This window comes from Terrapene carolina, unplaced genomic scaffold, assembly GCF_002925995.2.
Source record: "Terrapene carolina triunguis isolate 2854851 unplaced genomic scaffold, T_m_triunguis-2.0 Scaffold96, whole genome shotgun sequence".
Lineage (NCBI taxonomy): Eukaryota > Metazoa > Chordata > Testudines > Emydidae > Terrapene > Terrapene triunguis.
Genome location: NW_020664447.1, coordinates 72,835,302 through 72,848,350, shown reverse-complemented (window position 1 = coordinate 72,848,350; position 13,049 = coordinate 72,835,302). Strand labels below are relative to the sequence as shown.

The 13,049-nt window shown below is 47.2% G+C and overlaps 1 protein-coding gene across 1 annotated transcript in view; it reads right to left on the bottom strand.

Moving 5' to 3' along the window:
• The window catches only part of RIN3 (Ras and Rab interactor 3), a 102,966-nt gene that overhangs the window by 61,605 nt on the left and 28,312 nt on the right, over positions 1-13,049 (bottom strand). The window contains exons 2-3 of the mRNA XM_026651482.1: positions 7,146-7,335; positions 2,631-2,745 (exon numbers count right to left, since the gene is read on the bottom strand). Coding sequence (XP_026507267.1) covers positions 2,631-2,745; positions 7,146-7,335 — 305 coding nt within the window. The remainder of the gene's footprint in view (positions 1-2,630; positions 2,746-7,145; positions 7,336-13,049) is intronic.

Here is a 13,049-nt window from a genome sequence, read left to right as displayed (position 1 = left end):
GGGGGGTGCAGGAGCTCCCGTTTGGTGCTCAGGATGGGGGTGGGGATGTGTGGGGGATGCAGGAGTCAGGGCTGGGGCCATTGGGGTGTGGGGGGGGTGCAGGAGTCAGGGCAGAGGGCTGGGGTAGTGGGGGTGCTCCCAGCCTCCTGCCCTGAGTGGCTCACGGCAGGGGACTGGAGGGGGTATGCCCTGATTCCACCCTCTTCCCCAAGGCCTCACCCCCGCCTCTTCTCCGCCTCCTCACCCTCCCTCACATGGGCGAACAGCTGTTCGGTGGCAGGGGAAGCGCTGGGAGGGGGAGGGGCAGGAACGCAGCACGCTCCAGGGAAGAGGCGGGGGAGTGGGGAACTTGGCTGCCAGCGGATCCTGCCCTGCTGCAGCAGGAGCTGGCAGGACCAAGCTTCGGCCCCCTGCCCCCGCAGGAGAGAGCGGTGGGCGGAGAAGCGCAGGCCGGGCTGGGCCCTTTTGGAGTGTGGGCCTGGCGCCATGGTAAATCCGGTACTGCCCACCCCTCCCGTAACCTGGGAACCTATAACCACTCTGGGCACATTTGCTAGGCAAATCTGTACTCATGACACGAGCATAGAGGTTTAAACAAACAAACTGTATGGGGGGGGAGGGAAAGGCCAGGTTGAATGGTGACAAATATTTACAATTTACCACCACCATTTACCTCAGGGGGCATAAGTCACAGTCCCAGGCACTTGGACCCTGACTGGTCGATGCAGTTTGTTCTATCTCCGAGCCTCCCACTCTCAGTTCATAGGTCCCCAACTTCCTCACTCACCGTTTGTGGTTTCAAGAGTCCAGGAAAATCAGGCTCCCTGTTTTGTAGATCGCTGTGGGGCTCTGCCACCTGTCCTGCTATATTGATTTCAGCAGCTAGGACTGGGGGGGCCTTGCCAGAATCCAATAGGCTGACATAGACTATTGCTCTGAATTCCTCTGCATGTAACTGCTCTCATGCTGCTGCTCAGTCTGCTGCTCTCCTGTTAGAAGCTGTGGCGAGTCCAACTGCTGCTTTGCTCTGCCTGAGGCTCAGGTGATTAAAACCGCTGCTGGTCTCTCACTTCTGCTTGCCATTAGCTAGAAAACTGGAACTTCTGGTGAGCTCGGCTTACATTCGGCCACAACAGCTCTTAGCTCAGATACAAGGGGATCAAGGGTCTTAAAAACTTATCCAAGTCCCTACCACCCAGACAGAGATTCCCAGCAATACACCATTTCTCTCTCCTTGCCCTCGGGCTCTGTCCAGGCCTCTTACCCCACCTCGACAAACATCAGTTTTCATCAGGGTGACCCCATGCCCAGTCATTGTCCAGGCTTTGCCTGATGAGTTCCCAACAGGATAATCTCAAAAATATGGGCCCCTTGAACAAAACTTTGTCAAATTATACCCCAGTGTCCCCAAACTACCCATAGTTAATATGTAAATGAGGTACTGCTTCGCTGAGTCGGCTCCCCTTGCTCTCCAGTAGATGCCATCTAGAGCTCACTCACTTAGTTACCTCCCTTCTCATGTAGGCTTGAGGCCACAGGACTTACACTGTGGAACCGAATGTGTGAATGTTCATCATTTTAATAAAAAAAATATGAACTTTCTTTCATGGACCCTTCTTCTGTGAATAGCTTATCAAAGAAATTATTTGCAAACATCTTTTGGAAAGCAAAAATGTCTTGCAATACAGGTGTGAATTTCAATGCTTAATTTGTAAAGAGGGAAGTGCCAGGACCCACAAAATGGCATCCTTCACACAGTGTGACCTTGCATGCACCATACGTGTGAGGTCACACTGCATGGAGGATGCCATTTTGTTCTGCAAATTGGCATCCTCTGCATAGCGTGACCTTGCACACACTGTACATGCAAGATCATGCCTTGCACCACTGACAGAAGAGGTGCCTGGACTGCCGCCCAGCATGAAAAGAGGTGCCGGGGCTGAGCCAAGGCACAAATTAAGCTCTGGTGACTTTTTGCTCACACAAAAGTCTGCACCGGACATGTGCCTTTTGGAGTCTCTTTGGTTTCCCCTTTCTTGCTTATAAAAAGTTCAGTCATCCAATCAGGGAACAGAAACAACACTATGCTCTTTTGGGGACCAATCATATACTGTGAATACTGAAGAGCTGAAGACACAGTCAAAACAAACAATTCAGGAACAACCAATAGGTCAAAATATTTGTACAAAGTGTTTGAATAAGAAATGAATAAAGAATAAATTAGCAAAAATCAAAGTCTGTTGGCAGCTAATTCAAGAGCAGAAATAAAGACTAAATTAATCGAATAGATAGAATGTGCAAGGCAATGGAGAATCAATCACTACTCACACCTGTGTAAATGTTTCCATTCTCATTTGCCTGAATAAAATGCTACCCTTCTAACGTGGTAGCATTTTACACCACCCTGTGCACAGGTACAAATGATGACACAAGGTACAGATCAGTGGAGAATTGGGCCAACTGGTCACAATGAATCTGAACAAATTTTCCTGGAGGAGCCAAGATCTACTGTTCCTCCAACTGTGGCAGGATCTTCTTCATTGCAAGCACATTTGTGTACATACTTTGCAGTCAAAAGAAGAGCCCATCTGATGGTCAGAGCAAGAGATAAAAGGTTTGAGAAAACTTACATGATTTTTCTTCTTTAATGTTGTACTCCTGCACATCAGAAGCTGCATTCTGGGCTGGGAAGTGGACCAAGAGTACCATGTTGTTCATGTTACCATCTCTCCTAACTAGGAATATCTAAAGCAGAGGAAAAGAAGTAGGAGTTTGTAAACTTAATGTTAGGCATCTGAGAATGAGATTCTTTCCAGTAACCAGAGAAAGGTCTTTTTCAATTCACATCTAACACATTTCATTCTAGTTTCACTCCAGTATGTCAAACCTTTCATGAAAAAGATAACTACTACTAAAGGGATATTTTCTCTGGGTGAAATTCAGCCCTGCAGTAGGGACTAGCAGAATCCCAATGCACCATTGATATCCCACTTAACCTGAAGGTAAAGCTGCACAACTTCACACAATTTGCCAAGTGACAACCCCTGATGCAACTGCCCTAAGTGATGGTGAATTTGCCCCAGTACATCCTCACTTAAGTTTCTAGCACGAGTATAGAATAGGGGCCACCTAGACCTTTATAGCAAAAAGGATTAAAATAGCCATAAGTTGATCTTATAGCAAATGACTAACTTTTGGTCCTGAGTGGCTCAAAGCAGTGAGTGTGTTGGACTAGCACAGGAGCAAGTTTAATCAAGAAGAGAAAGGGCTTTCTGGCTGAGTCAGTCCCTTCTCTGTGCATTGTAAGCACTGTGTGCTTTCCTCAGTGTGTTTCTAATCAGACTTCAATGTCAAATATGTATCTAACTTGTAGCTTGAAACCCTAGGGGCAAAGACGCTTTGTCGTCACCTCTTCCTAAAAGCACCTTTAGGTAAGAGAGAGTCAAGGTATTTATAAAAGTGATTTCAAAGATTTAGCTAATTCTAGAACCACGGTATTAACATTATAGAGGAGAAGTGTGATGCTGAAAAATGATTAAATAATTGCAGTGCACTGGAACTACACCAGGAAAGCTTTGATTTCGCGGGAAGAGGAACCGAGAGGAGCTTGTCTAGAAGCCAAGTGGCAATGTGGTGTGCTGCCAAAGGGGGAACTGAGTGTAGGTCCTGAGCACGGCAGGCTAGGAGCATTGCTAATGCACAAACCCTCAGGTCCTAGGGTTAGGAGCATCTCACGTCACATTCAAACAACCACTCTGACCACAGCTTGAAGCAGTTTTGCTAAGATGGGTAGTGAGCAGGAGCGCCGCCAGCTTTTCCGTCGCCCCGAAATGCCGCCCCCCCCCACAGAGGCGGCGGAAGGTCCCGCCGCGGAAATACCGCCGCGATCGCCGCCCCCCAAATCGCAGCGCCCTAGGCGACCGCCTAGGTCGCCTAATGGGTTGCGCCGGCCCTGGGAGTGAATGTCCTCGGCCGTATCTTGTGTGGCTCTCCGTTCAGTTCAATACAACAGAGAGCCTGGTAAGGTCTTCTGCTCTCTGATGTGAAATTCAGTCCTTCAGCACTTCATATTTACACTGGATCAGACTCAGTGAAAGGGCAGCCCGACCCCATGCCATGGTGGTGAGCAGGATATAAATGGCTAGCTAGGCAGACAGGCAGGTGTCAGAGACAGTTGTGAGCATCCTGCACCTTCCCATGTACGGGGAGGGAGGTAAATAATTTAATCTCTTCATGCTTCAGCTCCCCAAGCTGATAACTCTAACCTACTTCACTGGGCTGTTGTGAGAATTAATGTATGTTTGACCCCCGAGATCACTGAGTTATTGATTAACACTTGATCAATTTTGGTTCAAATTCAGATTAACAAGGTGAGAAGTGAAACCTGGAAACTGGTCTGTTCTCTTTTCTAATCAGGAAGGCTTGTTGCCATGGTTCCAAAGGTTAAATTTGGGCCGCGTCTGTTGAAACGGGTACTTAGCTGCACAGGCTTCCTAAGCTTGCAGTTAACTTGTTCCCAATTTGCAGGGTGGGAGCCTATTATGTAAATAAGTCTTTCCAGATTGTGCCTCTGGGGTGTTGGACAGCTGCTCCATCCTAAAAGGAGCTCCAGGAGCAGGCAGAGCATGTGCCACCCCAGTTCTCTGACATTAAACTAGTGTATGTCCACTGCACCCCCTTCTGCAGGATACAGCATCAGCACATGCTCCGCTCTGCTGCTGGCCAGCTGTTCTCCCCTGGGAGGCACACCTCTGTGCAGGTTCCTCTCCTGGCTACCTATTGCAGAGGGGGAGGGATCATGCCTGTGGAAAAGGTGGGGTGGGGGAGCAGAAGCAGGATTTGCCCCTGAATGTCCTTCAGAGATACTGCCCATCCCTGGATGTCTTGGAGAGCTTTAAAGATGTTAAAATTGTGGCAGCTGGATGCCATTGCGAGAACCAGCAAATGGCAGAGGAGGCGTTGGTTTCTAACTTGGCACAAGCTGGATTTCGTCCCTGAACGCTGATTCAGAGAACGAAAAAGCGACATCCACTGCCACCCTCCCAACGAGAGCATATGAATTGCCTGGGCACTCTGCAGTCCACACAGCCTATTCCCACCTTTCCTTCAGCTAAAGGTGGTCTTTTCATTTCCTCAGGAACTGGTGTAAACACCCACTATGGCTTCTATTGCTAGCAAGAGATTAAAGAAGGAAAAGGGGGAGGCAAGCTCTTAGCCAGCTGCCATTTTCTAATGCTCTGTCCAGGGGGGCTACATGAGCCTGAGGGAGAACTCACCAGCTAGTGCGCGCAGCGCTAACCCCCCTCCACCCAACAGCATCAGGAATTCCAGACCTTTTCTTCAGGGTTCAATGTTATCTCTCTAAATTAAAACCATGAAACACAGGTTCATCATACAGACCAGGTCCTTTCCTCAGGGCCAGGGACTCCTGCCGGTCTTACTCTTCAGGTCCCCTGCCTGGGAGCTAAGAAGAGTCTCTCTACTCCCTTCTGCCGAAGTTTTCCTCCAGTCGACTGGCTCCCAGACTTCCTAGCCTGCTTCCTGCAACTCAAGCTGCCCTTTATATGTATCTCAGCAGACCTGGGTCTGAGTCATCTAGTTTCTACCATGTGTCCCTGGGACTTACTCCCTTCATCTGGGGAGATGGGCTGAGCCTTGCACAGGCTTTAGTCTAACCCAGATACAGCCTTTACTGTAAAAACCTCCCTTATCACAAACACCAGGCCCACATTTTTTGATCAGGCCTCCTCATGCATGAGAATTTAATTTAAAAAAACCCTCAACAACTCAGCAACGTTTCAAGGCTCATGACACGATCAGACCGAACAGACTCTTTCTCCAATAAGCCCAATTCTGCTATGCTTACTTATACTGAGTAGTCACACTGAGCTCAGTGACACTATTCAGATGGCAATATACAACTAAATATGAGTACAGGCGGCAGGCCCGGGCTCACTCTGTGTCATCTGTGCTCACCTAACCCCTTCCTGGGATTTGGCTTTATTGGTAAGCCAAAGAACAATTAAACCATAACACTCAGCCTAAAATGTCTCCTTCAGCTTGGCTGTGCTTCAGGTTTCCCTGCAGCAGCATCTCTACCCCAAATCCTAGCCTCATTCCAGTTTTCATTTAGTTATTTTAGTCTCTTTGGTTTGCACAGGATCGTTACCTTCCCTTAGAACACCAGCCAGTGAATGAAGAGAAGTGGGAGCAGGCCACTTTTTAGTAGAGGGAAAAATTGGGCTTATCCACCCTACTTCCTCCTAATCACGTCCCAATTCTTTATGACATATAAAGAATTCCTGAGAGCTTTCCCCCCACAGACTAAGCAATACAAAAAGCATTTTATATCTTGCTTTGTTTACATTAGAAATTCCGTTCTTGTCTACTTTGGGTCATCTATGGATGACCGAAGAGGTACTATAATGACATCACAGTACCAAGGATGTGAAATCTGAGCAACTGTATCAAAACTTTTAAGAACACTACATGTTTTGTTTGTTATTTTTGTCAACGCTTCTCTATCTCAAACACCTGACATGCGCTTGGGAGAAAAGATTTCTTTCTTAAAGCTCCAAACCCTATATCTTGTCAATGAAGGGCTGAAAGAGCTGCCACTAGTTCTCATGTCCTCCTACAAGGAAGAAAAGGCTTGATTTTGCTGGTTTTCCTAAGGTACAAAAATCAACAAGCAAAATTGACACCCAAAGAAGCAAACTAGGGGCATGAACACACGTTTGTTGTTGTTCACCTTTAAGATTTCACTTTTTAAGGAAGCTACAAGTCAGAGATATTGGAAAAATACTGCATCAGACTACAGAGTGTGGCTGGAGATATCTGAAAGCACAACAAGCAGGGCTATGAAACAAATAGGAAAACTGTTCCCAGACACCAACTGCTAAGTAAATCAAAGGTATAAGCCTTCTCTTTCACACACACCACCACTCTAGAGAGAATGGAAATGTCTATCCCATGAACATAAGACTAGCCAACAACCATGGGCAAAGGAAACAAAGACCAAAAACTGCTAAATATGTTTGCTTTCACATGAAAAAAACAAAACACATCACAGCTATCCATCTCCCCTGAGGAGCAGGAAATATGGTTGTCTGAACTGAAATTGTTTTGGACAAATGTAGACTTACCCCTGCTGTTTCTTTGCTGAGTATCTCTCCAGCCCTGTCCTGATTCATGCTCAGCTGAAGCCAGACTGGGCACGTTTTGATGAGTTTATCAAGGACACAGATGCCAGGCGCTGGAAGGCAGTTTTGCAGAGGGATGGACTGAGATGGCCGCGTCTCATCATTGTCTTCTTCACCAGGATCTGTGACAGGACTGAGACAACACAAGTTTAAGCAGAAGTGAAAAGCAACAGTTTGTTGTGAAGAAGTGTAACTACACACACACACACACCACTACATGACTGGCATCAGACTAGAGATTATTATTATTTAACAGTTCTATTGTGTGCCTACAAGTCAACTAAGTCAGAGCCCTATTGTGCTAGGCACTGGCACAAACATACAGGAAACGACAGTTCCTGCCCGAAATAAGATTAGCTTGAGCTATAAATTCACCTCTGGGGTTCCAGCCACATTAGACATTGGTGGGTATTCTGCTCTGGGGGCTGGTGGTATTTGGACTTACCCTGCTCCCATCCTCCCAGTGCTGGCACCCAAAGAACAAGGTGGAGGCACATTGTCAGCGGCTGGGGAGAAGCTAGCACTGCCCCATGCTGTACCTCTGTGGATCCAAGATTTCAGTCTCCAGGGGCCCAGTTCACCAGCTGAAGGATCTGAGTGACGCCCTTGACTTTAAAACGAGGTATTTGTCCTCTATACTGGAAGAATAGGAGCCCCAAGGCTATCAAATCACCTTTAAGGAATGCCAAATACACTTCACTATACTGTATTTTTAAAGAGAGCAAGGGACCCCGACAGCTCATGCCACCAGAATGCCTCAGGGTCAGCCTGCATCTGTATCCTTCTCAGGATTTCTGGCATCATACAGTAGCTTTAATGATTAGCACCCAACCCAAGCCCAGCTAAAGGAGTACATCACCTGTAAGACATAGTGAGTTAGAAAGGTCTGATTTTAGCCGGAAAGCCTTGTTTCTGTACCTTAGGTCCTCTCAGATACTTGACCTAAGCAAAAATTGAGACCTGTAACACTGAGATTTCTCCCCTTCTGTAATTACATTTCTCTGCCGATGCTAGGAGCAGGTGGGACAGTATTTGCAAAGTTTGACATTTGAAATCCCACCCCTGCACATGCTGGTGACAGGGTTCAGCGAGCACACACCACAGCCACAGTGTAGCCTGGGTGGAGGTGTGTGGGGTGGGGATGCTCCCCACCTTTTGTTAACACCATGGCAACAAACAGCCTGAGAGAAGGGGGTGGTGTGCTTAGGAGCGCAGGCCCTTTGAGGAGCTGAGCCTCAGTGCTTTTTGTGCACAGTTTAATTTACGTCAGAGTAACTTATTTACAAAGTTTCCTCACCAAGAGTGAACTGAAAAAGAGGTCAATCCTAAAAAGTTTACTCATCAAGCTAGAGTGGGTCAGCTCAGATCACCAGAGACTGCAAGACTGGACCCAAAGAGCACCAGCGGAACGCCTCTCTCACATGCTACTAAACCAGAGAGCTGAAGTGAGTGGCTGCAATGTGTATGTGTGAGCACTAGAGGGAGCTCAGGGACTAGAAAGACAAGGGGCCTGATTCTTCCCTTTTTTGTGTGACAGCTACAATCTTAAACAACATTGGGGATGTAACTGGGAAACTCCGGAGCTTTAAAAAAAAATAAATACCCCCCCCCCCCCCGCACACACACACACCTATGAGTAGCTACAGCTTGAGCAGAAGAGACTCACACTCCACGAATCAGCCATTGTGCACTGCTCAGTGCACACTGAGCAGTGAACTCCACTTGCACCTTGTGTGGTCATTTACACCTGGGTAAAGGCAATGTAACGTATTACCCAATGAGAATTCTTCACTCAAGTACACCAACAGTGTCATCTCACACCTAGTTTGCACTGGTGTAAAGACTACACAAGGTGCACGGCAGGGAAGAGCCAGGCCCAAGATGTTTGCAGCGCTTACATTGATATTAGAAGCCACTGGAAAGGGAACATTTGTCAAGTGAGAAAGTAAAGACAGAAACTGTGTCAGTCCTCGTCACCCTTCAGGTGGCAGCTGTTAGTTTTATAATAGCGACCTCCACTTTGTGCACCTTTGTTGAGACTGCTGAGAAGTGGGGGAATGCGGTGTGAGGGGCAGTGCTGGGGAGAGGGTGCAATCGCTACTTCTCATTAGCTTTCGTTATTTCTGGCTGCTTATTTTTAGCCCGATAGAAACCGTGAAAATAGTGAAGTGGATGCATTGTTAAGAACGAGGCTCTGATTCTAAATAGGGGGCTGGAAGGAGGAGGAAGAGAGAAAGGTTACTCCTATTTGCTATTATCTTACTGCAGTCAGATTACCACCCTGAAGCAAAGGTTGATTCCGGCCCCTGGCCCCAATCCAGCAAAGAATTTACACACATGCTCAACTTCGAAGTAAATGGGACTACCCATGTGCTTAAAGTTAAACACATGCTTAAGTGCTTTGCTGGATCAAAGCCTGTATTCATAAGCAGTGTTGCCTAAAGGATAGAGTCCTGGAGTGTGCCTCAAAGACGTGGCTTCAAATCCTCGCTCTGTCACTGGCCTGCTGATGATTTTGGGTAAGTCACCGCACCTCTGTGCCTCAGTTTCTCTACCTATAATGATACTAACCTCCTTTGTAAATCACTTTGAGACCTACTGGTGAAAAGCACTAGGTTTTATCATCATTCCCACCACTGGCCCCTCTGTATTTGTTTATTTTTAAAAGATCACATTGTTTTTACCAAAAAATAAAAATAAAAATCACATGGTTCTGGGAAATTTCTATTTCTTTTAGTATGAATTTCATCCTTTTGATTTGAGAGCTGAAATTAACCTGGCTCTATTTTTCTCTTGGTTTGGTATTACTTAAGAAAAAGGGAAAATACAGCTCTTAGTATCTAGGGCACATTGTAAAGTATGTCACATTTCAGACCTGAACTAGTTGAATGTCTCCTGTTAAAGGCACTAAGTCAATGCAGCACACTTGGCCCCCGAATTCAGGTTTTGTCAAAGCAACCTTTTACAAAGCCTAAACATTGCTACATTGTGGTAGTGCAGGAGAACCTGATATTGATCAGTCCATTTTCATTATCCAAGCACAGAGAAACACAAGACAAACAGCACAGATAGGGATAAGTGAAAGACTTACACATTTTCAATTTTAATATAAAATTATTTGTCACACAGATGAGGAAATTCTTTTTAAAACTACAGCAGATGATGCTTAATCAGACAGTGTCCTTTAAGCAGAAGTACAAAGGATCCATTAAAAAAAATGAATTAAAAAGCTGTGGCAAATTAATACAATTAATCTTATATTTCCTCCCCTCCTTTTTTTCTCTGCAACAACTAGTATCAAAATATCCCCATGTTAATTTAGTCATGAAGATACCAGCCAAGGAAACACATGGGAGATGATGATAATTAGTGGAAGAAAGGAAGTCAGAAGAAGCAAAATATGTGGATTAAAAATCAGACAAACAAGCCTGGAATCCTGAACCCTGCTAATAAAAAGTGAAAACTGATGTGAAAAGAGGGCAATGTTCATTGTTATCTGTGTTGTGGAAGGGCCAGATTTTCAAAGATATTCAGGGGCCTAAAGATTCAGATTGGCACCTACTGGGATTTTCAAAAGTGTCCACCTCCTTAGGTACCTAAATCCCTTTGAAAATCTAGCCCATTGCTCTCCAAGGCCTCATTCTGGCCTTGTAAAAACAGATGGATAGGCACAACGCCCCAGTCCTTTAATCTCTAGCATGCAGGCAGTCTGCTGCTATGCCTGTGCATGTCCCACTGACTTCAGTGGAACTCCTCGCAGCTGTGTTAGCCCACCCGTCTGCTACATACTGCAGGATCAGGGCCTGATTTAATGGTCAGTGGCATATATATAAAGGTGAGGGTAAGTGTGAAGCAGCATATTGCAGGGACTGGTGTTTTTAGATGTAGTGTTCACGACTAGTGATCCAGCATAGCACACATCATGTTAATGACATCCAGAGAAGTTACTAAACTGGGAGGAAATGCAAATACCAGCAGGGCCAGAAGACAAAGACAAAGCAGCCTGGAGTCGGAGATTAGAAACCCAGGCAGAATTCATTGTGGAAGAATGCAAGTTTAACACATGGAAACTGAAAGCAGTTCAATGAGAGAGGAGAATGTGGAAAACAGCACTGCCGGGAGAAACCTGATGGCAAGAGTGAACTGCAAATTAGACATGAGCTTGCAATGCAATAGGACACCAGAAAAGATAAATGCAATTTGTAGCTGCATATGCGCAGAGTCATCACATTGTGGGATAGGAATTGGGCAGGTCTCTCTCTGTACAGTTCCAATACAATTCAATTGGGAATATTGCACCTTATTACCAGAGAGGTAATGTCAAATTGCAGGGGGATCTGAGAAGAACAGAACAGATTAGGGGCCTGAAGGGGCTGATTGATGAGTAAAAATAAAAGAGCTGAACATGCATAGCTTGGCTCAGTTACAGCCAGTCTATAGGCAGTGGAAGCAAGAAGGATAGTTTAGGATGGTAAAGGGGGGTGCAAAGAGGAGCAAGTAATGGGGAAAATTAAGAAAGGGACATAGGGGAAACTTCCTGCCCATGAGATCTATTAGATCAGGGGTGGGCAAACTTTTTGGCCCAAGGGCCACATCGGGGTTGCAAAACTGTATGGAGGGCCGGTAGGGAAAGCTGTGCCTTCCCAAACAGCCTGGCCCCTGCCCCCTAGCTGCCCCTTCCCACTTCCCGCACCCTGACTGCCTCCCTCAGAACCCCCGGCCCATCCAACCCCCCCACTCCCTGTCCCCTGACTGCCCCCTGGGATCCCCCGCCCCTTATCCAACCCCCTGGCCCCGGCCCCCTTACCATGCCGCTCAGAGCAGAATGTCTGGCAGCCACGCCGCCCGGCCAGAGCCAGACACGCTGCCGCGCTGCCCTGCAGGAGCACGCAGCCCCGCTGCCCAGAGCGCTGCCTGCACGGCGGCATAGCTGTGGGGGAGGGGGGACAGTGGGGGAGGGGCCGGGGGCTAGCCTCCCTGGTCGGGAGATCAAGGGCCGGACAGGACGGTCCCCGCGGGCCGCATGTGGCCCGCGGGCCGTAGTTTGCCCACCTCTGTATTAGACTGTGGAATAACCTCCCCAGGGAAGGGCTAGGAGCCCCATTGCTTGAGCCTCTGAAAGCTAAACATTTTAAATTCTAGAAATCACTGTAGAGTCAAATCCTGCATTGGCAGAGGGCTGGAGTGGGTGACATAACAGCTCTTTTCCAGCTCTAATTGCTGGGACCCCCATGCCATGCTAGTCAATACGGTACACGGTAGCAACACTTGACTTCTTCTCTGCGTGCAGCAGTCACAAGACCTAGATGCCAGGCTGTGGGACGGCTTAACCCAGCCATTTAACAGCAGACTCCACAGGTAGCTGCGCAGCGCAGGGAGAGGAAAAAGCAGTGAACACCTTCAGAATTCCCTTTGCTCTGCCAAGAGTAAGGAGCCATGCAGCCTGCCACAGTGAGCCGTCGCTTGCTCGGCCCTCACACACAGCAGATGATTTTTATCCCCAGCCTTTCTGAAGTGACATCCTGCCCCCTGCCCCTCCCCCCCAGCTCGGCAGAGATATTTGTTTGGGCCAACAGGGACTTTTTGTACTTTGCAATGTAAATGTGAAAAGCCAGCCCTGGAGCTGCCTGCACCACATCTCGGTATTGAGTTCTTACTGCAAATCAGGATTAAATCCCCTCGCCCCTCTGCTGCGTTGAATTCAAGCAGCTTGCTGGGAACACATACCAATGAATATGCACTGTAACATGGATTAGTTCATTGCATAATAATTACACTAAAACACCATGGCTTCTTTGGCAGGATTGCATGGTAGCTCTGTTGGAAATAGCATGGTAATTTGCTTTG